General features: G+C 38.4%; 1 protein-coding gene across 3 annotated transcripts in view; it reads left to right on the top strand.

The window, feature by feature from the left end:
* LOC149080456 (uncharacterized) overlaps positions 1-27,823 on the top strand; it is a 1,573,269-nt gene that overhangs the window by 185,589 nt on the left and 1,359,857 nt on the right. For all 3 annotated transcript variants that reach the window (XM_089239569.1, XM_089239571.1, XM_089239572.1), the window contains exon 7: positions 26,647-26,691. In XM_089239569.1, coding sequence (XP_089095695.1) covers positions 26,647-26,691 — 45 coding nt within the window. The remainder of the gene's footprint in view (positions 1-26,646; positions 26,692-27,823) is intronic.

Below are 27,823 nucleotides of genomic sequence, written 5' to 3'. Positions count from 1 at the left end.
CCTCAGCGAGAACCAAAATGGCTGACAGTTCCGCTCGTATATGAAGGTGTCTTAGATACACCTAATTTTATTTACAGTCGTCATCCGCAATTGGTATAGTGGTTACAGCATGAGACCAGGGACGGTCTTACGCCAGTGCGACCTATGCAATTGCAGCGGGCACCAAAGGAGAAGGGGCGCCGAAACTCGTTAAATATACATTACTAGAAAAATATCTTCAAGAAACGTATTTATAAAAAAATAACTATAAAATATACATGAAGAATGACATGAGAAAAAAATGTTTTTGTTCAAAAAGAAACAAAAAGCTATGAGTCTATAATATATAATATTACGGTTATTTTTCGAAAAGAAAATAATCGATGGGCAGTGCACCTATGTACGTGCAGTACAGAGATTTTGGTCAGATAAAAGAATACGCACTCTCACTCTCTCGAGCTCTTTTCGTTTACCCCTGCAGGAGATTTGGGGGGGGGGGAAGAGACACAATTCCTTTCTCTGTTGCAGTAAAAAAAAATGGAGGTATCGCCCTCTGTTACCCAATTTTTCTACTAACGAGGGCAAAAGTGTTTTCCTCTGTTGTGGGGAGTATTATAGGAATTGAAGGTGTCTTCTCGTGTGGGAAAGATTTTTAGCCAGAGGCCTTTCATGCCTCTTTTTTCCCGACTTGTATTATTACTTCTATTAAAAACGCAGAATTGAATCGCCAATACAGAGTACAGTATTTCGAGAAAAAATAATTTTAAAAAAACAAATGAATTAATTAAAGCCCATGATTAGCTGACCATTTTAATTAGGGATCCTGCACTTGGGCCTCCTTCTTACCTGTCACACAAGGAGACACAAAAATGTGCTCACACGAGAAAACCCATGCACTTTAGCACCCCCGATCACTGGCCAGTCTTCCGACTCGCCAGACTTTCCTATTAATTCAACCAGAGGCAGCTCGGTGGCACTGGGTGTGCTCTAGAAGGGCGTCAAATCAGAAGTTAAAGGGCAAAAAAAATTAGGAAAACGTATTTGTGCCCTCTCTAGGAAGGGCGTTAAGTTCGAAGTGAAAGGGCGAAAACATGAGAAAATGATTTCTGCCCGCTAAAGGAGGAGCGCCAAATCTAAGGTAAAAGGTCAAAAGAAATTCGACATGACATGTTATGACATAAAATATCGCTGTTCCTTTGAACGCATCAAAACAAAACGATTGAAACAAAAGCTGTTTTTTTTTAATTGGGAGGGGGGTCAGGGGGGGGGGCCCAAAAATAAGTCCCACTCGGGTAGAGATTTTGTCTCGAGCCGCCCCTGAGTGCAACGTATGTGCATGTCGAAAATTTTAACAAATCGTACATACACACAACTGAACATCTTTTCGGAGTTTCACAGATCTTGTTCCAGATACACGGTGAGTAACGGTAAAGGCTCCTATGAGGCTCCTAGATAGAGATACTGTCTAGACCTTGGCCAGGTGTGGCCACAACGGGACTTCAAAAAGACATCTTTTTCCTTTCAAGAAACTAATGAGGAACATATGTTAGAAATTCAATTTGATTTTTTGTTACAACCGACTTTCAAAAAAGAAAGGGCCAAAAACCTAAATATAAATTCGATCGAAATGAAAATCTGGTGATTCTAGTGAAATTTTCGTTTTCAATTTTTTTTTATATTAGTTTTCTATAGGATTTGTAAGAATTTTAATCATCTTAAATTCATTTTGAAAAGGTAAGTCGACGTTAATCTTGAATAAGAATTAAATAAAATCTATCGAATTTTGCTGCTTATAATCCGCAAACTTCGCTAGTTTGAGGAAAAAAAGGTACCATGTATAGTTCACAGCGGTATATAACCCACATGAAAAATTTATCATTATAAAACCGCTCTCAAGGAGGGAAGGGGGTGTTGTTGTTTAACACGGTTTTGTAGAGAAAATGTCAATTTTTGTACTAGCATCTGCCCAATCTAGAAATATTTTAAAAATATATGTTTTTTTTAATGAATTTCTAACGTAATTATAACTAATCAAACCTCTTTCGGAAAAAAAAAAAAACTAAAGCCGTAGATAAGACACAATGGTTTATCCGCACTAAAGTCACTTCAAAGTTAAGACTCTTCTCATGCAACTTCGATCCACAATTAGAAATTCATTTCCGAAGTATTGTTTTTATTTCAACGTAATTTTTTTTTTTAACGTATAATCTACGGTCTATACGCAGTAGAATAGGTAGGTTAATTGGGACTTCCATGGAAATATGGAAATAAAGTAGTGTACCTCACATATCCAAAACAAGGAAGGAAGGGAGGGGGTGGGGTTGGCAGCGGCAAATTCATTTCGTATAAGAGAAATTTCGGATATGTATCTTCGTATATTTGAAATGAGGTTTTTTGAAACTCTCTGATGAAATATAGAATTAAATGTATGTTACGGTAAATGCATTGAATCGGTAAAACATATCGATAATGCATAAAAAAAAAAATCTACAGAGAAAAGAACAACCCCTTCTCAGTGCCGTCTTAACGCATGGGCCCACCCGGGAGCAGCCCGGAAGCCTCAAGAGTAGAGGGGTCTCACGAAAATGAGATCTAGTTAAAATTTTCCAGAATTCATTAGGTAGGGCCTCAGATAAACCACTTGGAACGAGGGCCCCCTGCCCCTTCCCAGGGCCGTAGCGTGCTTTCTCGAGAGCATACTTTTCTTGGAGTCTCCTTGAAATGGTTATGCTCAGAAAAAAGATAAGTTGCAAGTGCCTCCCCCCCCCCACCATTCGGCTCGTTGCACCACCCAAGTTACCTCAGAATAGTTACGGGCCTGCCCAAGTTGTAGGACTCGTTGCTTTAGCTAGTGTTTGCCTGCCCCTTCTGTTTCTTAGTGCTGGGTCTGTAATGAATAATTTCAAATAAAGTTCATGAGTTTTATAAATATGGAAGAAATCATCTCGAAATATCACTTTAATTTAACCATTTTTATTATCATCTTATCCCATACGTGATGCGTGCACTACACGAATTTTACCATAAAAATTAAAATAAGTATGAAAATATAGATCTTTGTGATGAGTACCCTGCATAAATGTGTGACGTTTTGCTTTTTTTAATGTTTTAAATCTCTTAATTAAATCAAACAAGTTGGGTTTTATGCTTGTTTACAAGTTAAATAACAGTAATCCCATTCTAGAAGAACTTTTTACGACTTCGTCCCTTAATATCTAACCAAGAGGTGTGAGGGGGGGGGGTGGAAATGATCACCACCACACCAAGAGGCTGATAACATGGAACATGGTAGAATGAATCTGTCCCAAATTTTACGGGATAGTAATGACTAGCAAAAATTATGCATTTGATCGGTAATGTTGGTTTTATTTGTACATAATTACGTGTGTGTTAAAAAAATCTTTCGACACATATTATAATTTAATTTATATGGCAAAATGCGCGTCGTGTCGTGGACGTATCGCGAACTAATAAGCAGGTGAAATGAATACAGCAGAAGTGATTTTTTTTTTTTACATTTACCAAATATACAGACTTCAATTAGGAATTATGGATAATCGCCGGTAAAAGTGTTGAACACATTAAAATTCATTGAATTAACCGAGGCGATCAGTGATTATGCATTATCGCAACTTTAGTGACTTTCCCGTAACATAAATATTTGAAGTAAATTACCAATGTAATGTGGATACAGCCCCTATGCAGCTCCTATCCACTTCAGGAAGGCAATAAAAGAAAGTGGGGGGGGGGGGGGGTAGAAAGAAAAAAAAGAAGATATTTAAGAAGGGGGGCTAGATTGTGCGGAAATGCGTCCAAAATCTCCCCTATGCGGATATGCACCGTGCGGATCTGCCGCCAGACCGTTCATAGAACCATTGAGAATAAAATGATGCCACAGAAAAAAATTTGTCTGTCTTGAAAAATCTTTCTGTGGCTTCATTTTATTTTCAATGGTTCTATGAACCTAGACAAGTACAGGGAATTTTTTCATTCTTGTCTGAACTGAGAAATGGGGGGGGGGGGGGGGGAGTAAAATAAAAAATATAAATATATATAATCTAAATTCAGCTAGTAAAAAGTTGAGGCAGAAATATTTCATAGCACCAATTTTACTCGCGGAATAATAAATGAGTACGCTACATATATCAAGTCGATTCCACAGTGCGTAGCGCAAGCAGTCGCCTAGTTTAGTGACGTCACGAGCTCGTGTTACGGCCTTGAAAATTCTCTAGTAGGTGTTGGCTCGGGCCCATGGGCCGGATACCAGTTTACGCCTATGATTACAATGATATATAATTTAACAGTAACATATTATACGCAAAAATTTATATTTTTGTGTATATTATGTTAAAAATTTATATTTTACGATATACGCAAAAAAACGTCTCCGATTAATTTACTACCTGTAGGGCGAACTCCGTTCATCACGGGCATGCGGCCCGCAAACAACTTCGCAACCGCCCGGCTCAGCCCCCTTGCTATGCTCGGACGTTGCTTCGCTTCTCAGGCAGTAGTATGGGCCCCGGTCCACCGCCGGAAGTGACGTCACACTTCCGGTGGTGAGATATGGTGTGTAGCCCACTTGCCCGGTTTGCAAGAGGACCTGGGTTCAATTTCCGGTACAGACAAAACGACTTCTTTTCGAGTTTATTTCACCATAATACGAAGAAAAAGTCTTTCCTTGAACTCAAGATAACATGAACTCTAACATAAATAAATCACATAAATCAAAATATACAAAAATTCGTTAAAATAACTCATAAAATATAATAATGGCCAAAACATTGTTAAAAAATGACCACAAAAAATTGATGCAACATAATTTATAATTATATATAACTTAATTTACACGTGCAATATTTTAGTTTTTTTTAAATTAGTGTGACATGGTCATTCAAATTAATATTTTCTTTAGAAATGAGCACTATTTATTGAAAATTTGATGAAGTCGCAGACACACATGGCTCATCCTTGTCTTCATTGCATTCGCTTGATAAATTCTTACGTTGATGGTAATATTTTCTTTTTATGGTGTTCGGATGATCAATTTTGAACCTGTAAAATTACAAACTTTATTTGATCTGGAGGGAAAAAAAACATACGCGCTGCATAATTTCACTTATTGTATAGTCATAATTATTTGAATCTCACATGAAAAACCCATGATAACACTCTCCCCCTCTCTCTCTCTTAGCCACACTTTTATTGCTTACACATTATTTTGGTCACTAACGTGCTTACACACTGTTTTGGTCACACACATACTTACACATATTCTAGGTCACTCTTTTGGTTGCTGACTGACATGGTTCCTTGCATTATGAGTCACTCTTTTGATCATTTACACTTTTACACATGCTCTATATAATTTTTTTGGACATTCACATGTTTTCACACTCTCTAAGTCACTCGTTAGATCATTTATACGTTTACACATGCTATAGATCACTCTTTTGGTCATTCACATGTTTTCACAATCTCTAGGTCAGTGGTTCTCAATCGCTGGGTCGCGGACCAGTACCGGGCCTTAACACTAGTCATACCGTAAGTGGTTCACAGTTTCATTTTTCTCATTAATTTCTTGTTAGTTGTGTGTATGACCGAACCTTTCACTTACACAAAACAGATTTACCGGACGGCCGTGGGCTTAAAAAGGTTGAAAACCACTTCTCTGGGTCACGCTTTTGGTCATTCACATGCTTGCTTACGCTCTAGGTCATTCACTGGCCAGGTCCTTCGCTCTGTAGGTAATGTTTTCGGTCCTTCATATACTTGCTCAAGCTCCAAGTCGCTCTTGATCACTCACGTGCTTGTGCAAACTCTCTAGGTCACTTTTTGGTCGCTCACTGATCTAGTCCTTAGCTGTCTGGACAGATGTGGATTTATTGAGAGTTATACAAATCTTGCCGCGCCTCTAAAATTTCTGTCTTGGGCTATAGCCCACCAAGCCCACCTGTAAAAACGCCACTAACATTTTTCATCGTAGCTCAGTTGAATTGATATATTTACTAAAGTCATGGACAAAGATAATATACATAACTTATTATTATATTATAATAACTGTTACAAAAAAAATTGTGTATGTTCATCTCATATTTTTGTCGTGCATAACAAATACATTCATTTTAACATTTTGCATGCCGAATTCAGATTTTTTTCCCCCATTATTTTTACCCTTCTGATCCCCTTTTTTCGAGATGATATCATACGAGAAGTTCATAAGGAAAAAATATTTCCTGTATATTTTTTGGATTCGTCTTTGTCCATGGAACAAAATTGGAATAAAAATTAGATCATTTCTTCGATCGGAAATGGGTGATTTTAGGAAAATATATCAATCATAATAGTGCTATAATAAATAGCATTTTTGTTTTCGAAATTAACACTGAATTTATATATTGAGACAGCACTAAACCAACGCCACTGTCGATATATGTAGAAACCATTTTTTTCCGGTCTTCGGCAAATTTTGAACAATTTCAACTATACTTGGCAATATTGCAATCATTTGGCATTGTTTTTTTGGCGACAATTGGTAATATCTCGAATTTTCCCGTATTTCCAATCCTGAGAGGAATTTTCCGGATTTTTCAAATTTTTCCTTGCTTTGTATCCTGAATACTATCTTCATACCAAATTTCATGTTTCTAGGGATGTTAGAAGTGCCTGGGAGTTTTGATGATCGGTGAGTGAGAGAGAGAGAGAGAGAGAGAGAGCCAGTGTCAAAATAACGAAACTTTGAGTTAAAATTTCTCAAGAACTACTAATGATAAAAGTGAAATTAAGAGATTTAATTGAATTTGTAAAACACTCTAGATATGCTAAATTTCAAGTTTCTGAGCAGCTTCAATGTGCAGATATGAGGTCTCAAAAGTGCCGAAGTTGCTTACAGAAAAGGATGTTATGGCCGTGCTTGTTTTGCTCGACTTGGCGGAGGCACTGCCGTGCCCAAGATAGGTATATATTGAAATGCCGAGCTGGTGTCCCACCAATATCTTTGATAACTTTATGCCTATGGTGTGAAAAATGCACATTCTCTAACATCAAAATAATCTCATAGACCAATCTCATGATTGCGACAAAAACTAATAGCTACTGATACATTTGCACTGGAACAGGGACCTTGGAAATGGTTTGCATCAGCGGGTGTTCATCTTGAGCTTCGTGCTAAAAAAATCTGATTTCTGGATTGATTTGAACTTTCTAAACAGTGACCAAAATTCACTGGACGATTCTTAGCCGAAAGAATTCAGTTTTATAGAATGAAAATAAGGCAAAATGTAGTAAAAAATTACAAACTGTGTGTGTGTGCACATACAAGAATATACTCAGCTCTTGCTTTAATTCTTGATTTCGTGTAGAGGTCAAGATTTAAAGCAATGTTTTGTTCATTTGATAAACTAATTTTCAGTTTGTAGGAATTGTATATACTAAAAATATTATTTGATAGTTAATTTTCACTCTGAATTTTTCAAAACATGGTTTTTTGAAATGAAAATTAATGCAGAAGCTCCACCAATTTTTGCTCAAGTATCCACAATCATATTTTCAAAAACGTAAGCACAGTTACAGCAGGAAAAACTGTAACTTAAAAAAACACATTTATACTGTACTTATGAATATTTTTTAAATTGTATCCTGAAATTTGAGTAGGTAGCTTATTTATACTATAGCAGAAAAGCTTATAAAAGAGTTCCACATATAATTCAATCTTTTTATATTTTTTATATATCTTCTTATATATCTTTTTCAATATTTGTGACCTAACAAAATGGGTTTTAATCAATATTCAAATGATGGACTTATTTTATTTGGAAGAATTGATCAACTTTGCCCAAGAATATTAAAAAGACACCAATGAATAAGGCAAATACACGAAAAGTACAAATTTTTGTATTTTTCGTGTATTTGCCTTATTCTTGGAGGTCTGGTCGTTGGTGTCTTCTTAATACTTATTTTATTGTAAATTATATAAATAGTTTGTAATTGTACACATAAACTACAAACAATGCACCAGTTTGAATCATTTTGTGTAGAATTCGAATTATTTTTATTTTTTTGTTAGTTTCGCATGGAGACCTATGCTTGGGCTTTTCATATCAAGGTTTTATGAAATAAATGTAAAAACATAGATTATTTGAACGTAGCAAGGCCATATGAGTAGAGGGGAATTGAGAGTTCCAGGACAGATTCCCCCAGAGGCCTTCAGAGGCCCCCACCCAGATAGCGGCCACCGAGTCTACCACGAGAGGTGTTATATCCTGATTTTTTCCGTTTGTCACTAAGGTGTTATAAGACAGATGGCGTCTTTCGAACAAGTGTATGTATATAACATATATATTTATGTATATTCTACCCATTTCCTTCCTCCCCATCATCCCAACTGTATATAAGGTTTGGAATTTGTTCAGAGTGAAAGGATGGAGAAAAATTATCTTATCCCCCCCAGTAATGGGAGCTATGGTGGGGTTGATGTTTTGTTTAAGGCTTTGAAAGGAAAAGTTTCACGGAAAGATATAACGAAAATGTTAGAAAGACAGGATGCGTTCACACTTCACAGAAATAAGAGGAAAATATTCAAGAGGAACCGGACGTTAGTCGGTGTGATAGATCAGCAATTTCAAGCCGATTTAGTGGATATGAGAAACCTCTCCCGCTTTAACGATGGTTATCGATACATTCTAACATGCATAGACGTGTTATCGAAATACGCATGGGCCATCCCACTTAGAGAAAAGACTGGCGGAAACGTGGTCAATGCTTTTGAAAGGATATTTGACGTCAGGAAACCACTCGCTTTACAGACGCATAAAGGTACTGAATTTAAAAATAGGGTTTCCCAGAAAATCCTTGAGAAAAGAGATGTGAATTTTTTCACTACTGGGAATGAGGACATTAAAGCAGCTGTAGTCAAAAGATTCAATCGCACTTTGAAAACCAGGATGTGGCGTTACTTCACTGCGAATAAAACTTATAAATACATCAATGTTCTACCAGATTTAATCCACAGTTATAATAATACCTATCATCAGAGTATTAAAATGACCCCTGCAGAAGTCAATAAAGGGAATGAGAAGCAGGTGTGGTGTAACCTTTATCGTAAAGTACAGAAAAAGGTCAAACAAAAATTTAATGTTGGTGACCATGTTCGCATTACTCGTTCTAAACATCCCTTTGAGAAAGGATACGAAACAAATTTCTCACATGAGGTGTTTGTGATATATTCGTGTGTTCCAAGGACTAGCCCTGTTTATAAGTTGAAGGATTTGATGGGGGAGGATATCGAAAATACATTCTATTCGGAGGAACTGGTCAAAATTGAATTGAGTGACACTTTCCCCATAGAAAAAGTGCTGAGGAAGAGAAGGAAGAATGGGAAAATTCAATATCTAGTGAAATGGCAACATTATGCAGACTAATTTAATTCATGGGTAGAGCTATAAATAGCGTGCCCCCTTACGATACAAAATCATTCGTTAAGATGACATCGTTCTATCTAACTCTCCGAGCGGAAAATTTGAGAAAACATGTGAATGTTAGACTCATAAACACCGAGAAAAAAGCTAGAAAACTGGTAGCGTCTCCTTTATTCACGGCATTTCGAGAATTCGATAATGATTTAGTTGCCTTGCAGATGAAAAAACCGGTGTTGAAACTGGTAAGACCCATGTACGTCGGGGCCGCGATCTTGGACGTTAGCAAAGTCCGTATGTATGAGTTCCATTACGGCTATGTGAAAAATAAATACGGAGATAAAGCGAAACTCCTTTTCACAGATACGGACTCTCTAGCGTACGAGATACGCGACACCGACTTGTACAAAGATTTGTACGATAATCTCGGTGAGTTTGATACCTCAAATTATCCGGTGAATCACTTCCCCATCACCGCTTTATTGGCGTTGCTGTGTAGGAAGATGAAAGATGAGACAGCGGGTAAACCGGTGATGCAATTCGTTGGGTTGAGGTCCAAGATGTATAGCTTCACCACTGTTGAGACAGAAAAGAAGGTGGCGAAAGGTGTAAGTAAAAGCACTGTCAAACGAGATCTACGTCATCAACATTATGTGGACTGTTTAGTCAATAACCACCGATTCAGACACGAGATGGTGAAAATAGAAAGTAGACGTCACATAGTGCACAAAATCACGGAAAATTAGCTTATGCCCGTTGGATGACAAGCGATATATTTTAGATGATGGGGTGAGCACACTAGCGTATGGACATTGGCGAATTCCTTAAATGATAAAACTTTATTACATTACCCAGTTGAAAAAAAAAAAAAAAAAAATTCCCGGTGACAACCCTATACGTTATAAAATGTCTTATGTCCTAAGTGGAGGAGGAGTATTCTCTCAGTATTGTTAAAATTGACAAGAATATCTGTATATAATCTATAGTAATAATAAAAAATTTAAAAAAAAAATTATATAAATGTTTGTTATTATTTTCGTTTGTTGTTATTGAGTTTTGCGGGAGAAAAATTAGGGGGGGGGGGTTAAAGATTAGAAAAGTGTTCGGGGATTTGGGGGGGGGGGAACTTTCAGTGGTTTTCGTTCATTTCAATACAAAATCTAGAAAGTTGGAAAGACACCATCTGTCTTATAACACCTTAGTGACAAACGGAAAAAATCAGGATGTAACACCTCTCGTGGTAGACTCGGTGGCCGCTATCTAGAAGAGGAGAGGGTGGGGGCCGCTGAAGGCCTCTGAATACCTCTGGGGGCCTCTGTCCTGGAACTCTTAATTCCCCTCTACTCATATGTGTGATGTGAGGGATATTCCAACTCAGCAATATTTCCTTCATGACAACCCTGTATATCAATCAGCTGCACAATCACACTAAGAGGTTATTCTTTCAATGCATAAACTTCATATATACTGTACATCCAAATTATATTATGAATTATACAAAATTGCCATGATTATTGTAGGAATTGTCTATACTAAAAATATTATTTGATAATTAATTTTCACTCTAAATTTTTTAAGGTTGTATTATACAAGTTTACCATTTTAACCACATTTGCAAGCGTGGTAGTTCAACATCAGTTTCCAACAGATTAGAACGCATGTGTTGATTTTTTTTTTCTGATTTTAATCAAGTGTAATAATCGCTTATCGCACGATTATTGATGATTATGATTAGTCTAATCCAAGGCACAACTTCTGTCTAGTTTATAGCTGATTATATGGAAAGGTTATCAATCACATTTCTAATTGTTTCAATTTATTTGAAATAATAGAATATCATAAAAGTTAAAATTCCAATTTAATGGTATTGAAAGAAAGAGAAAAATACTTATCGTTGAACACAATTTATTGGTGGAATAGTGTGAGACGACAGCAGAGTAGTATCATTATATTGACAATTATATATATATCATAGTATCGAAGTTTCACTGTGTCATGTTTAACTCCTAGAAAAATTTCAAATAGGTACATGGGTATAAAAATTTCAAATTATACATTTGCTTATTAATATTTCACGTACATACTTTGAACAATTTTAATCATAGCCTTTGCAGAAAGACTCTGGATGAAAAGCTTGGCTGTAAAAAGATCATAAAGAGAATAAAAAAATGCCATAGCCGGAGGAAGGTCAGTTGTAGTCCCGCCAAAGAATGTCTAGGTTCTGTAATTCCATGCGATTCGGACGTCACGGTGCAACTCATCCATACATACCACTTGCACTTAAGGGCACATGTATAATTTTTTGCGAGAGAGAGGCGAATGTACAAGAAAACTGAAGGTTGAACATTCTACATCCTTCAGTTTTCTTGGTGACGCACAATGAAGCACAAGCCATCGAATATGTTGAATCATCCGTTTCTAGCCATTCTTTTGTTTTACTTTTTTTTGGCTTCAGTCCTTGAACATGCAAGCTTGAGGTGGAACAAAAAATGGTCGGATCGTCGAAAAAAATACTATACACTAAACACTTACCTATTTTCGGTAAGTGAAAACTTTATAGTTTTAAAATAGATAGTGAAGAAAATAAATTCTACAACTTTTGTAGCACATCTGGAGTATTCCCAGGGAATGAAGCTTCATTCGCTTGCGGATCCACTGATAATGATATTAACAGGGGCCCAGAGGCTCATTTATGATTTTGTCGCTTGCGGGATACACGAATTTTGCTGCCTTTTTTTCAGTTCGTCTAATTTTCTTGACTACTCTTTCCTCGAATTTGCCACCCTGTGCAATAACCTGCTTTGCCTTCCTCCACTTCTGCAAGTACACCTATGATTCTAAGTCACTCCCATGCTCACACACTCTTTAAGTCACTCATTCACATTCTTGCACACTGTTTTGGTCACTCACATGCTCTAGGTCCCTTTTTTCATTGTTCACTGATATGGTTTCTTGCTGCCAGGGCCGTTAACTAGGATTTTTGCCATCAGGGGCAAACATTACTTTGCCACCCCTACAACTTTGAAATTCAATAATTTTGTAACAGTATTCTTTGTTCCCCCCTTAAAACTGCCGCCCTTGGCAGTTGCCGTCCCCTCAAGTTACGGCCCTGCTTGCTGGGTTACTCTTTTGATTGTTTACACATGCTCTAGGTTATTCTTTTGGTCATTCACAAGCTTGCACATACTCCAGATCACTCTTTTGGTCATTCACAAGCTTGCACATGCTCCAGATCACTCTTTTGGTCATTGGCATGCTTTCACACTCTTTTGGTTATTGGCATACTTTCACACTCTCTAGGTCAGTCTTTTGGTGATTCACATGTTTTGGTCCGTCAAAAGCTTTCATGCTCTCTATGTCATTCTTTTGGTCAGTCAAAAGCTTTCATGCTCTCTATGTCATTCTTTTGGTCATTCACATGCTTGCACAAACTCTAGGTCACTCTTTTTGGTCATTTAAAAAAATAAGCTCTATTCCTATGTATATTCTGAGTTTATGAAAGTTGGGATTATGAGATTAACGATGTTGCAATAATGATATTACAGAATATTCATCAATAGTAAAAAATGAATAGTAATAGTAAAAAATGAACTCCCTGATTCTATATGCAGCTGTACAGATAGGCATATACTTCCTTCACCAAAAGAAAGCTCGCTGGCGGCCGGATTATCTGTCGTTTTTTTCAAGTATTCTTTTTAAATGACTTTTCAACAATATTGTTTATTGCCTTGCAAGAAATGAATAAAATAAACATTTAAACTAGAAATTTATCATTAAAAACCTATATGAATATATTTTTCCGAGCATATACAATGAAAGTGTGAGCATGGAAAAAAATCTATATGAATGTATTTTTCAAGCTCATACAAAAAGCTTATGTTTAATACTTGTTTGAGCTAGAGATACGAGGTGGGATATTCATAGAGAAAGAGAATATTCTGATGATAAAAAATATAATCCTGGATGTAAAAATTTGAGAATAATCGAAAATATTCAATTTTCTTTTAAATAATGAAAACAATTTTACTAATTTTGTGTACTGAAACATAATTCAATTTTCATCGAAACATTTAACCACCTAATAATGACAGCCTTTAGTTTCAGAATATTCTCGGTCGCAGCGAGAGAGGTGGTGAAATAATTTATATATGTAAATATAAATAAATAAATAAATAAATAAATATAAATAAATATAAATATATATATATATATATATATATATATATATATATAAATAAATAAATAAATATATATATATATATATATATATATATATAAATAAATAAATATATATATATTCTTGAGAATTGGAAGGACTACTATATATTATAAATAGCTTGAGAATAGATTCTCATCAAGAATAAAAATGTTCCAAACTTATTTCTAATAGATTACAGGGGGCCTTCGCTGGCTACAGCCAGGGTTGGCAAATTTTAGGAATGAGTGACCAAGAAAATTATTACATAATGGGAAAAGGGCAAAAAAAATTGCAACCCAGAATCAGCCTCTGACAGACTAGGTCAGTGAGTGGGAGTTTGCTAGCCCGTGATTGATCAAAAGAGAGATGAAAAGTATGTGCAAGTATAGGAATGGCTGAAAGAGTGACCTAGAACGTGTGCAAGCATATGAATGACAAGAACAGTGTGCAAGCATGTGAATGACAAGAACAGTGTGCAAGCATGTGAATGACAAGAACAGTGTGCAAGCATGTGAATGACAAGAACAGTGTGCAAGCATGTGAATGACAAGAACAGTGTGCAAGCATGTGAATGGCCAAAAGAGTGACCTAGAGAGTTTGTGAGCATGTGGGTGACGAAAACAGTGTGCAAGCATGTCAGTGACCAACAAAGACTTAAAGACACAGACAGTTGGGGAGGGAATGAGTGGGTTATAGCACAGGACGGCAAATTCGAGATATGAGTGGTCAAGAAAACAAAACTAGAATGAGAGTAGGACGTCGAAATTCAGGTAGTCCACAGTCAACAAAACCGTGAATACGCCTCTGAATATTCTCAAGTTATTTATAGAGATATTTTATTAGTAATGCTACTGGGAGGGGCTTTGCTCCCCTGCAGCCTTTGGTGGCGAACCCTCCTTGTCTCTTCTCAACATATCTCGTTTATTTCGTCCCACTTCATCAGAGTGCCCCCATGTGAAAGCACCAGCTAACTGACGAATTTTACAATAAAGCCACAAAAAACAAATGTGATTCATCAAGTACGCCCGGAAAACCTCTCCATGGGGGTCCCCAGACTGAAGGCCTGTTGGACCACGAAACATTTTCACTTGTATTTATTGACCAACAAATAAATTCCAGGGCTCCAAACAAGGACCCGTTACACAATTCTCAGAATTTTAGCGGGGGCCAAAACTGTATTTATCTCGGGCTTCCGCTGTTGCAAATTTTAGTGTAAAACAACAAAAATTAATGTGATTGGGCCCACAAAAATGAAACTTGCCAACTTCCACATGGGGCCTCCCCGTGGAGGTATATTTATCCCATTTCATTGTACTCTCATCATGGTGGAGGCATATGATCACTCGCTTTGAAAAATATTTTAGGGGACGGGAACGGTCTGATCCCACCTTGAAAACATCTCGATTTTCCAGAAACCATATCAATTTTCAGTTGTCACCATCAGATGGCGCTAGGCACACATAAGGTTTCGCGACATTCTCATGCTCTAAGGCCGGGACCTGACTACGGCGCGGTTGCAGGCGGTTGAGGTTGGGGGGGAAGGCATCATCTATAGTTTTATTCTGTCAACGCACAGATACAACTGCAACCGCTGAGCGCGGTTTTTCCAACCGAGAAAATCCACATTTTTTTGGACGGTTGGGGTAACCGGAAAGCTACCATCATGTATTGCAAAGGCTTGAGCTCCCTGATGACGGTTCGGCTGGACCTGCGGTTGCTGTCTTCCATTGTCTATTAAGTGGTTTGACAAGGAAGGTGATGGGATTTCGGATGCACTGGACAAAGGAATTGCTCTCCTTCTCAGGCTGCCATAAAAAAATGAGAGGAGAAGACAAATTCGAGGAACTGTATGGTGAAGTTCCATGCGACGGAAACTAATTCTTTGTTTGGCGCTTTTGCACTGATAACAATAAAACCAATGAAGAAAAAATTACATTTTTCTAAGTAGTGAAATTTTTTTGCTTTCCTACATGAGCATACATTAAAACTCGGTTATAATGACATTCATAAACTAACGTGATTACACTAATACCGAGATGTATATTTTAGAACACTTGAATGAAATGCATTGGATCCCGATTATAACGTTTTAGCAAAAAACCAATTAGTTACCTCATCCAAAAGAGTACAAATTACCACGGGGCCCAACCATTTATAATAAATTCATAAAAAATTAGAAGTAAAAATAATCAGACATCTGAAGGAATACATTTTTATATTTGCAAATTCTCCATATCAAACTTTTGAAACATTTATTAAAAGCCTAAGTATGAACCGGGGATGAAATATGTCCCTAAGAGCTGCATTGTGTGTGTGTTTTGCTTTCATTATTCTGTCTTTTTGGTATTTATTTTTGTATCGTATATGAATGTGGCTGTCTATCTGTTGTTTTTGCAATGAAAAAAAACCATCTAGGCCAGCGGTTCTCAACCGGTGCTCCGTGTGAACTCCCAAGGGCTCCGCGGCCCTCGAGGAAAATAAAAAAAGAACCAGTAAATTTGAAAAAAAATAATTATTAATATTTTTGAATAAAAATAAATCAGTAACTTTGATGAATAAATAAAAAATAGGCCTACGGGGCTCCGCCATAGAAATTATATACTGGAAAGGGCTCCGTGGGTCAAAAAAGATTGAGAACCGCTGATCTAGACAAAACGTTATATGCGGGTAATATCGAAGAGTGCACTAAAACAATTTTCACACCTACCGTTCTTTTCAAGCAGGTTTTAATTTACATACACACACAAAGTCGAAACTAGGGAGAGCGGGTCCACTGTATCGAGTGCTGAACTAGAGGGGGCGCCGAATTGCCCCTTTAACACCACTCCTTCTAACCTTTCCTTATACGGGGACGCCAAAAGCTTGCTAGCTCCAGTAAAAAAAAGTATCCAGCTGCGGCCCTGTATGTACCTTAAACCTTGCAACATACATACTGATGAACAGGGCCACAACGACATGCGTGGTCAGCCGGGGCAAGCACGCATTTTCGCGCCTCCTTTTAATATTGAAGGAGAGATGAAGGGTTAACATTTACGCTCCTGTCTGGCTCGGAGTTCGGGGGCATCAGTCAGTGCCGTCTTAACGCATGGGCCCACCCGAGCACGGCCCGGGTGCCTCAAGAGAAGAGGGGCCTCCCAAAAATGAGATCCGATTGAAATTTTCAAGGATTTACACTGTAGGGCCTTCTAAAAACCACTTGGCCCGGGGGGCCCATAATACTCTTAAGACGACCCTGGCACCAGTCCCACCTGCTCCTCTCTAGTTGCGGCCCTGATGCCGTATGTACAGGGTGTTAAGCGGGCCGGGATAGCAAGTTCAGAGGGGGGCAAATTTGAGTAATTCGTGGTCAAGAACTTTAAATTATAACGTGAATAGGGGCAGAGCAATTCGAATAGCCAGCACGTGGCGAAGCCATAAATCTGTGTCTGGAAACGAATTTAGTGAGAAGCATGTAAATAATTTCGTATAAGGACATTACGTTCCCTTCGTGTCATCGCATCATCTGGAAAAAATCATCTGATAACTGATTGGGAGAAATGATAAACGAAGAAGTTTTTATGAAGTTTTTCGTTACCACGGTTCTTCGTGTTCATCACAACGAATTTACTAATCCTCCGTTGATGGATGTTCTTAGTATTATTATAAAGCGTTATACTGTATCATGTGTGATTGAATAAATTAAAAAAAAAATTACATTAAACGAAAATATCATATGTTCCAGTGGTTGCCAATTTTTTTGTGAGCTAATGGCCCTTTGTACCGTATTTCCTTTTTGTGCTGCCCCCCCCCCATCTTTCCCCAGGACCTTCTACCCCGGGTGGGGGGGGGGGCACTGTTTCACTTGTTGGTCGAAAATTGAACTGCAGCTTAATCCCATTATAGCAAACTTCCAAGAGACCGGAGAAATCACTTCGTTACAACGAAATTTCCTTGTAAAGGAATTCCAGGTTGTTCCCGTTGTGCCTATGTAAACTGTTGTGGGAGGTTAGAAATGTTTTCGTTAGAACGAGATTTTCACTGTAACGGTATTCGTTAAAACGGGGTTAGACTGTATTTGTTTTACTTCATAAATCTCCCCATGGTCTCATTGAGATATCCTGAAAATTTGGATGTACTCGGTTAAGCAGTTTTTGAGGAAAAACTACTCGAAGTACGAAAACTTAAACTGTAATCACCCATTATGTAATTATTTACACTCTAAACCGGAGGTCCTCAACCTTTTTCTAGTTGTGAGCACTGGCTGTACCCATCATCGAAAGGACAGCACCCTTACAAGTTTGATTATACGTATGCATGAAAAATTAGGATGATTTTAATAATCGAATGCAATTTGAACGAGGTAATTTGATTGAAACGTCGATCGAATTCTAGCAAGCACTTATTGGACAGGAGCTTTGACAACTCCAGTTGCTTCAGGTAGCACCGTGGTGCTCGCGAGCAACAGGTTGAAGATGCCTTCTCTAAACCATTATACTACATCTGGTCATGTAGGCCCTATGTGAACAAGAAGCCCAGGGTCACGCGAATATGGGTGGCTTTAAGATGGCCTTGGTCCCACGAGCAGCTTTGCTGAGTTCGCAAAGTAGTCCCTTCCCCCCCCCCCTTCTTTCTGATGTACACCCCAAAACCCAATACAGAAGTTCTCGAGGTGTGGGTCGCTTTTTCTGGGAATGTTCGGCATTATCGCTCGGAAGGACGTCACGACGACTTTCCATTGCCGTGAACCTCTGCAGTGCTTTGGAATGGCTCTTGCTATTCTTACGACCAGGCCGAAGAAGCCGCGAGTGGCAAAAGTTTCAAGAACCCCTGCCAAGGTCTTCCAAACGGGTATACCAGTCGGTAACCGTTTTTCAGTTTGTTTGCCCTCATCCGGATTTCTGAGAATTAGGGCCCTTTCACACGGAGCGGATGCGGATGCGGATGCGGGTCCGGAAGAAGTTTTAACAATTGGAATATACTGCGCCTTTCAGACGAGCCGAAAAATCTCCGCAGCTAGGAAATGTTCATGCGGGTCCGGACGTCGTCCGCATGTGTCAAAACCTAAGTGCGGGCTCCGCATCCGCACATAGAAGTTTTGACAATAGGTTTATTCGGAGCTATTCAGACGATGCGGATGCGGAGCGAATTCGTCCGCATCTTTGGCTACTTTTTGAAGGTGATTTTTCACGGAATTTTTTTAATTATTTGCCATAAATACCCTTAAAAACACCATATGATGGTCCCTGCTCATTAATATAATGTACCTACATACGTGTATCCCTTCGTTTCCTTCTGAGATTGAGATATAGCAACTTTAACTGCCTTTTGTCCATATTTCACAATTTTATACAATAAAACCTGCCAACAACGGCTACTGACGGGACCAAAACTATAAGCCGTTCTGTTCATTACGAATATTTAATTGACTACATACTTTAATAACTTTTAAATTTAATTTAAAAATTTTAATTTTTCCTTTTTAAATTTTTAAAATTATTTAAAAATATGAATATGAAATATTATTTTAAATATTTGTTATGTTTTTAAATTTTTAATCTGTTAATTTTTTTAAACTTTAAAAAAAATACTTTTATTAAACAACGTTATCCACGTACGGTGTTCACTCAGGGCCGGATTAAGACGTTTGAAGACCCTAGCGCTTGAATATTTTTGGTGGTTCCCTCGATACCTACTATATTTTACTCAATATTTAGTCTGTAAACTTAAAAAAATGAAATTTTATATTTCAGAAGTGACTAATCTGAAGGGATGGGAACCATCTAAAAGGTTTATGAAAGTTATTTTATAAAACTTGAAAAAAGCAACTAATAAATTGCAAGTGCAACCGATAAATTTATTAGTTGCTTTTTTAAAAGAATTATTATAAAATTTTTATAGTGTAATCCGTACTTGAGGCCGGGATTATACTATAAAGTTTTGTAAAAGATCTTTTATAAAAGTTGAAAAATTCAACCAATAGGCGCATCGGTTGCATTCAAGCAAATGCAACCGGTGATCTTAATGGTTGAATTTTTCACGTTTTATCAAAGAGCTTTTACAAAACTTTTATAGTGTAATCCCGGCCTAAGACAGAATTGTGATGTGAATATTTCTAAGCACAGACATTTTGAAAGTCCCAACTCCTTCCTTTTTTTATACTTGCAAATTCTTTGATATTTGCTGAATTTTTTTTTTTTTTTTGGAACATCGAATGTTTTGGATGTTTTTGGATTGGATTTTTCGACCATTGGATGTGTTTTTGGAATTTTTCTTCCATACTTTTCCGAAAAGACGGATTTTTTTTTCAAAATATTTTGAAAATATTTGAAGATATTTTCTTCCATCGACTACTTGTGAGGATCGGAATGGAGGCATCTTTAGGCTCAATGATAAAAACCACCAAAGAATGCCTCTAGGCTGCCTATGGGCACTGAATCAGGGGTGAAGGAGAAAAATAATTACAAAAATTGCGAAAAAACAGTTTTTATGCACGAATTTCGAACTAAAGATGCGGGTGATTCGTCCGCATCTTCAGTGCTCGTTTGAAAGGGTATGCGGACCCGCGTCCGCATCCGCATCCGCTCCGTGTGAAAGGGGCCTTATAAGAAAAACCATTATCTATTTTAAGGGCAATAGACCTGTTGGGAAAAGTAATAAAATTTAGATACTGTACTTCCATTTAAGCCCAATTGACTAGCCTTCGATGCACGCCCTTGGGAAAACGAATGGTCTTTTAAAAAAGGGGACTTCGCGAAGCATAAAACAAATTTCGTGGAACCTGTCAACTCGGACATCTCCTACATGGGGTAACTTTGAAAGGCACCGTCATAATCCTACAACACAGAATGTCGGCAATACCGAACGGCTTAATTTAATTGTAATGGAACCGTAGAGGTGTCCACTTCAGACAGGTTTTGGTATCAGTAAGCCAATCTGAAGCCGCAGCTACGATTATTATTAGAACGCGTGAGGGCGCTTGCTCAGTGTTGCAGTACATTACTAATCATATTTTATCCATCTCATTTCTTATTTACCAGTTCCATTAGTCAGCTGTGTCAACGAAATTTTTTTGTGCCACCATGTCTTCAGCAGATTCTGATTCGTTAATGGCTAGCGATAGTTATTCCGAAAAAATCATAAGCGCGGTTGAAAAAAGACCAGCTTTATATGACAAAAATATGTTATTTAAATAGTTTTTTATAATACACTGCTGGCCACCGTAAATGCAACACCCTGAAGGAAGCATGCAAATAATATGAAATTTACAACATGCATTAGCGGAGGTGAAATATGCAAATGATTAGAATTTCAGCGCAGACGCACATCACGCGCGCCTGTGGCGCCACTTCAAAGCGCTATTTAAGGCTTGGAGATTTCGACGATTTGAAGTACGACAATTGTGTTTTTCTTGTGGTTTTTTTCAAAAAAACGATCAATTATGCCTCGTAGAAAACAGCGATCATCTTTTGATCAAGTATCCGAGTTCGACAGAGGAAGGATAGTGGCCTACCGAGATTGTGGATTATCTTTCAGGGAAATCGGTAGTCGTGTTGGACGAAACCAAACAACTGTAATGCGGATATGTGATCGTTGGATGCAGGAGGGTACGACGGACCGACGTGTTCGATCGCATCCACCTCAGTGCACCACTTCACGTGATGACAGGCGTATTGTGTGTATGGCAGTGACGGATCGCTCAGCCACATCACGAACCATAGCACAGCACATTCAGTCTGTACCGCATCATCCGGTGTCTGCGCGTACCATTCGACACCGTTTACAGCAGAGTGGTCTGTCCGCAAGACGTCCATTGCTTCGTCTACCCTTGACGCAGAACCACAGATGTCTCCGCCGCCAATGGTGCGATGAAAGAAGGATGTGGACGGCACAATGGAATGAAATTGTCTTTACTGACGAGTCACGCTTCTGTCTGCAACACCACGATGGTCGGATTCGAGCCTGGCGACACCGTGGAGAGAGGATGCTGAACAGCTGCGTTATGCACCGCCACACTGGTCCTGCACCGGGTATTATGGTATGGGGCGGTATTGGATATCACTCTCGCACTCCTCTAGTACGCATTGCCGGTACTTTAAAAAGCCAGCGCTACATCTCCGAGGTGTTGGAGCCAGTTGTCCTTCCTTACCTTCAGGGCTTGCCCACAGCCATATTTCAACAGGATAATGCGCGACCACACGTGGCACGCATTGTCCAAAGGTTCTTCGTCAATCGCCAGATTGAATTGCTTCCCTGGCCAGCTCGCTCTCCGGATCTTTCGCCGATAGAAAACATGTGGTCCATGGTTGCTCAACGATTGACCCAGATTACATCCCCAGCTGCCACACCAGATCAACTTTGGCAACGCGTGGAAGCTGCTTGGTCTGCTGTACCCCAAGAACACATCCAAAGTCTCTTTGAATCAATGCCGAGGCGTGTGGCAGCGGTGATCTCCAACAATGGCGGCTACTCTGGCTACTGATTTTGGCAGGAACCACACTTCACAGAAGTCTATAAATTTAATCATTTGATGCTTGGTCAACATGTTATCTACAAAATAAATATTGTTGCGATATCTCTTGTCTTTCTTGGTGTGGCAATTTGGGTGGCCAGCAGTGTATATGTTATTTAAATAAATTATGATGATTCCAGTCATGATATATAAAAAAATTTGTGCGATTTGGTCACGAATCGTAAAAGTATCAAAAATGGGTCAACTTGTAGGTTGTCTTTCTTCAACTTTGAATTAATTTCAAACGGCAAATATTGTTACAGAAAATTAAATTTCATTACATGAATATTTTTATTAGTATATACAGTAAAACCCCTCCTTTTTGTGAACACGGACAGGACAAAAAAATTAAATCCATGTAAAATGGGTGACCGTTAAAGAGAGGTTTGAAATTCATACTTTTATATATTATACAACTGCAAATTATTATTTGTCCGTAAAAGAGGGAGTATCCGTTAAGAGGGGGTTTTACTGCAATGCAGCTTATGAGCACGAATTCGCATGCTAACTGGAGCCAACTTCAGCTTGGCGAAAATAATTTAGCCAATCCCGAGATGTCACGTGACATTAAAGAATAAAAAACCCCGGTTGCTAACAGCAGTGTGTGTTTCACGCAAAATTCCACGGTTGCTGATAAGATCAACCGCACCAGCCGAACCGTAGTGTGCCGGCAGCCTTACCCACCAAAGTTTTTCGCCGCTCATCGATTTGCCGCGAGATAAGGAATTTCGTGGCGAACACCCATCACTTCTTTTTGCCGGCTTTTTTTTGTAAAGTGTCACGTGACATCCCGGGGTTGGCTAAATTATTTAGCGCCAAATCGAAGTTGTGTCTGATTAGCGGGATAATTAGTTTTCGCAAAGTGTTAGATAATACAAAAAATTTTCAAGTGGTAAAATGATTTAAATTTTTGATAGAATATTTGACGTTTGAAATTAGTTCAGAATTAAGGAAAGAAATTTAAAAAAAAATCCTTTTGCAAATGAACAAATTTTATAAGTAGAAAAAAAAAAGTTATCGATATTTTTTACTGTTATCTGCTTGAGCGAGCCAATCAAACAATTATTTCGTGCCAAATGGAACTTCACCGTTCCGTCACTTGAATTTTTCTCTTGCCAAATTCCTCATCAACCTCAATTAGAAACTACGGTAAAGCAGAGACGTATGCCGAATTTTCTCGAGGGGGGTTAGATTTTTTTTCCCTCCAAAATTACACTATAATCTTGGCTCAAGAGGGGAGGGGGTGCTAGAACCTCAACCCCCCTCCCTTTACGTACGCCAATGCGGTAGAGTACAAGCCACCAAACCTAGAAGAGAAGACGTTGCCCAAGACCTGGCGCCTGGCCGCAGAAGACGACAAAAGGGCTCACTATAGCTACAAAACCATGGACGTAAATTTTGTACACACACACACAATATAAATTTTTCTCATCATATTTTTTTTAAATCTGTGTATTTTATATCCATGTATTATTTATATATGCATAAAAGCACCCGACACCGCCCAGCCGCAACATCCGGGGCAGTGGCTGAAATTGATAGTGGTCGATAGAGCTTGGGTGGTGCACGGTATGCAGTGCCGTCTTAAGGCATGGGCCCGCCCGGGGACGGCCTGGAGCCCTCACAAAAATGAGATCTGGTTGAAATTTTTGAGAAGTTTTGGAAGTTTTTTGAAGTTGAAATTTTCGAGAAAGGCCTCAGAAAAATCAATGGGCCCGGGGGCCCATGATACTCTTAAGACGACTCTGACGGTATGAAGCAGTCAAATGGTGAATTCGACGCCCCTTCACGTCCAGCGCCCGGACATAAGTCACGCCTCTCTAGTTGCGGCCCTGATTCCGAATCTTATAGTTGTTATTTTTTTCACTTCTGTTCAACATGAGACACCCTTATTTGGACCCCGGCTCATGTATTAAGATGACCCTATATCTATCTCAGTTTCAACGAGCGAAACAATAACATAACTTCATGAAAGCTGTCCTAATCAAGTTTGACTCTACATGTACACATGAAAGAAAACGCACTCGTAAATTTGCAGTTCAGTCATGTCTTCCCCCCCCGCCCCAAGGAAGCTAGCAGGGCCTTCAGGGCAATTCTTGCTCTTTCTCTTTTCACCATTGCTGTTTTAATGCATGGCCCACTCGGGCACGGCCCGGGGGCCTCACAAAAATGAAAACCGGTTGAAATTTTCATGAATTTGCAGTGTAGAGCGTATGAAAAATCACTTGGCCGGACGCACCATGATGCTATTAAGACGGCCCTGCTTTGCACAGTATAAATTCATTTGTGAGAGCCCGTGGAAAATCTGGCCTGCGGCCCGCTTCGAATGCAAGGGCCCATGCCTGGGGGGCTCTGCAGCAGATTGTGCGTGGGGGGGGGGCAATAATAAGAAAGTTAAACAACTAGACATTTTGAAATTCGCATACAAAAAAAATAAAGGACAAGCTGAAGTTAAAGAACAAGAAAATTTTTGCCAGTAATTATTTTAATTATATAGCTTAGTTTTTTTCGGAAATAGATTGATACTTTTTCTTCGAAAGAAAATATCCGAAATCTAGTTTAAAAATACAGTAATAAAGCGCCAAGTTCAGTGTCTTGATTTTCCCTTCCAGCCCTTCTTTTTCTTGCAACCTTGGTTCCAAAAGCTTTCGCCGCGAAGAAAATGTAAATTTTCGGGCAGAAAACTCGTCACTTCCGCGCCAGCGGCGGAGGTGGCATGTTGGTGCCCGAATAGTATATAAATCTATATCTTTTCGATTCCCCTGGAGTGCTGCCGCATCTGCCGCGACGCAGTGGGATCTGGGCCTTATTCCAATCATGGCTTAAAATAGGGGTGGCTTAAGCGAAGGTGCAAGGGGTGCAGCACACCCGGGTGACAGGTTGTAAGGGGCGGCAGCTGAGGTTTTAGTTAGACACCAAACATTTTAAAAATTTCCAATACACCAAAAATTCACATGAACAGAGGCGGATTTATGGTTTTGCTAACACCTTCTATAATAGAAAGCCTCTGCGTGAAGCTTTGACGTCACTGAAGTCGTTCAATTCACTTGTAGCCATTGGATATAGCAGGCCGACGTACGCGAAATCTTTACCTTTTTTTCAGTACATCCAATGACTATAGGTGAAATGAACTCACTAAGAAGGGGTTTTCCAAAATTCGGCCCCTTAGGGGATTATAAGGAGTTCAAATGCTATATAGACAAGCAACGCCGAGTCGAAAAATACTGGAGCTATATTTATTAAACTTGGTCAATAGTTTTATTTCATGACGTAAAGCCACTGACTAAGAAGATATTTTTTTTGAAATTCGGCCCCCCTAAAATGGTCATGAGGGGGCTTAAAATATATATGGGGCAATCATCGCTGAGCCAAAAGCTGAAGCTATAGAAATGAAATTCGGTCGGAAGTTTTTTATTTTGTAACTCACTAACGAGAGATTTTTCAAAATTCAAACTGTAAGTGGGGAGGGGGGTCAAAAATTATATGGGACAATCATCGCAAAGCGCGGAAGCTATAAATATGAAATTCGTTCAGTATTATATCTGTATATGTAAAATAAAATGTCTTGACTGACTGATTCGTTATCGCCGAGCCAAAACCGGTGGAGCTATAAATATCAAATTTGATTAATAGTTTTATTTCATGACGTTGAAACTCACTTAAAAGGGGTTTTTGAAATTCAACACCTAAGGGATCATAAAGGGAGTCAAAGGTAATAGAGAAATCACGCCCAGCTGAAACCGCTGAAAAAATTTCATGAAATTTGGAGAAGTTGTGATTCATGACGTAAAGATAATTAAGAGGTTCTTCTTCGAAATTCGGCCCTCAAGAGGGTCATAAAAGAATTCAAAGTTAACAATCATGGAATTTGGTCTTCAGTTTTATTTCTTGACGTAAAGACTCACTAAGAAACGGTTTTTCGAAATTCTACCCCAAGAGGTTCAAAATTGACGTAGAGAAATCACGCCGAGCTTTAATCATTGAAGCTATAAATATGAAATTTGGTCAGTACTTTTGTATTGTAATGTATAGACTCACTGAGAAGGGATTTTTCAAAATTCAGCCACCCGAGGGAGTGGGCAGTTTCAATATTATATGGAACACTCATCGCCAAGCCGAAATCGCTAAAGCCATGAATATGAAATGTAGTTCAGTATTATATTTTATAATGTAGATACCCACTAAGACGGAATTTTTAAAAGTTCATCCCCAAAGGCAATCATCGCTGAGCCCAAAGCGCGGAAGCTATAATTATGAAATTCGTTCAGTATTATATCTGTATATATAAAATAAAATGGGGTTCATGAGGGATTCAGATGTTATTGGTAGGGAATCATCGTCGAACAATTTTCAGATTACCAAATCCACGCGAGCGAAGAAGCGGGCAACAGCAATTCTTTTATCCAATATCACAACCAATCAGGAAACGATGCTGATTCGATGCATTAAAAAGCATTGTTATATGAATAATCGTTAACACACACACACGCGTGCGTGCGTGTGTGTGTCGTTCTTGAATGAAATGTTCCATCTCTTATGGTATGATCAATATATTTTGTAACTTACAGGGCCCTGTTGGACCAAGAGGATCTCCAGGTATACCAGGACCAAATGTGAGTTTTACAAAAATAATTTTAGTTGAATGATTGATAACCATACAAAATCTGTATACCCTTGTCGCGCACCGTGTAACGCGAGAATATTGTTAAAATATGGACATTGCTCAAAAGTTACTCAAGGTAATTGTTGTGCCGCATAAAGTTTATTTCTTAAATTTTCATAATCATTATTTATCAACATCATTATCTCACTCACCCTTAGGCCCCTTTCACACGGAGCGGATGCGGGTCCGGAAGAAGTTTTAACAATTGGAATATACTGCGCCTTTCAGACGAGCCGAAAAACCTCCGCACATAGGAAATGTTCATGCGGGTCCGGACGTCGTCCGCATGTGTCAAAACCTAAGTGCGGGCTCCGCATCCGCACATAGAAGTTTTGACAATAGGTTTATTCGGAGCTATTCAGACGATGCGGATGCGGAGCGAATTCGTCCGCATCTTTGGCTACTTTTTGAAGGTGATTTTTCACGGAATTTTTTTAATTATTTGCCATAAATACCCTTAAAAACACCATATGATTGTCCCTGCTCATTAATATAATGTACCTACATACGTCTATCCCTCCGTTTTCTTCTGAGATGGAGATATAGCAACTTTAACTGCCTTTTGTCCATATTTCACAATTTTATATAATAAAACCTGCCAACAAGGGCCACTGACGGGACCAAAATGATAAGCCGTTCTGTTCATTACGAATATTTAATTGACTACATACTTTAATAACTTTTAAATTTAATTTAAAAATTTTAATGTTTTTCTTTTTAAATTTTTAAAAAATATAAATATTTGAAATATTATTTTAAATATTTGTTATTTTTTTAAATTTTTAATCTGTTAATTTTTTTAAACTTTAAAAAAAAACTTTTATAAACAACGTTATCCACGTACGGTGTTCACTCAGGGCCGGATTAAGACGTTTGAAGACCCTTGCACTTGAATATTTTTGGTGGTTCCCCCGATACCTACAAGTTTATTTCACACGATATTCAGTCTATAAACTTGAAAAAATGAAATTTTATGTTTCACAAGTGAGACTAATCTAAGGATGGGATTCCACTCTAAAAGGTTTATGAAAGTTCGTTTATAAAACTTGAAAAATGTAACCAATAAACACATCTGTTACATT

This window comes from Pholcus phalangioides, unplaced genomic scaffold, assembly GCF_987345545.1.
Source record: "Pholcus phalangioides strain wild (caught in Gottingen) unplaced genomic scaffold, Ppha-v1.0 ptg000011l_1, whole genome shotgun sequence".
Lineage (NCBI taxonomy): Eukaryota > Metazoa > Arthropoda > Arachnida > Araneae > Pholcidae > Pholcus > Pholcus phalangioides.
The sequence above is the reverse complement of the archived record's forward strand: the minus strand, read 5'-3'. Positions and strand labels throughout refer to the sequence as shown.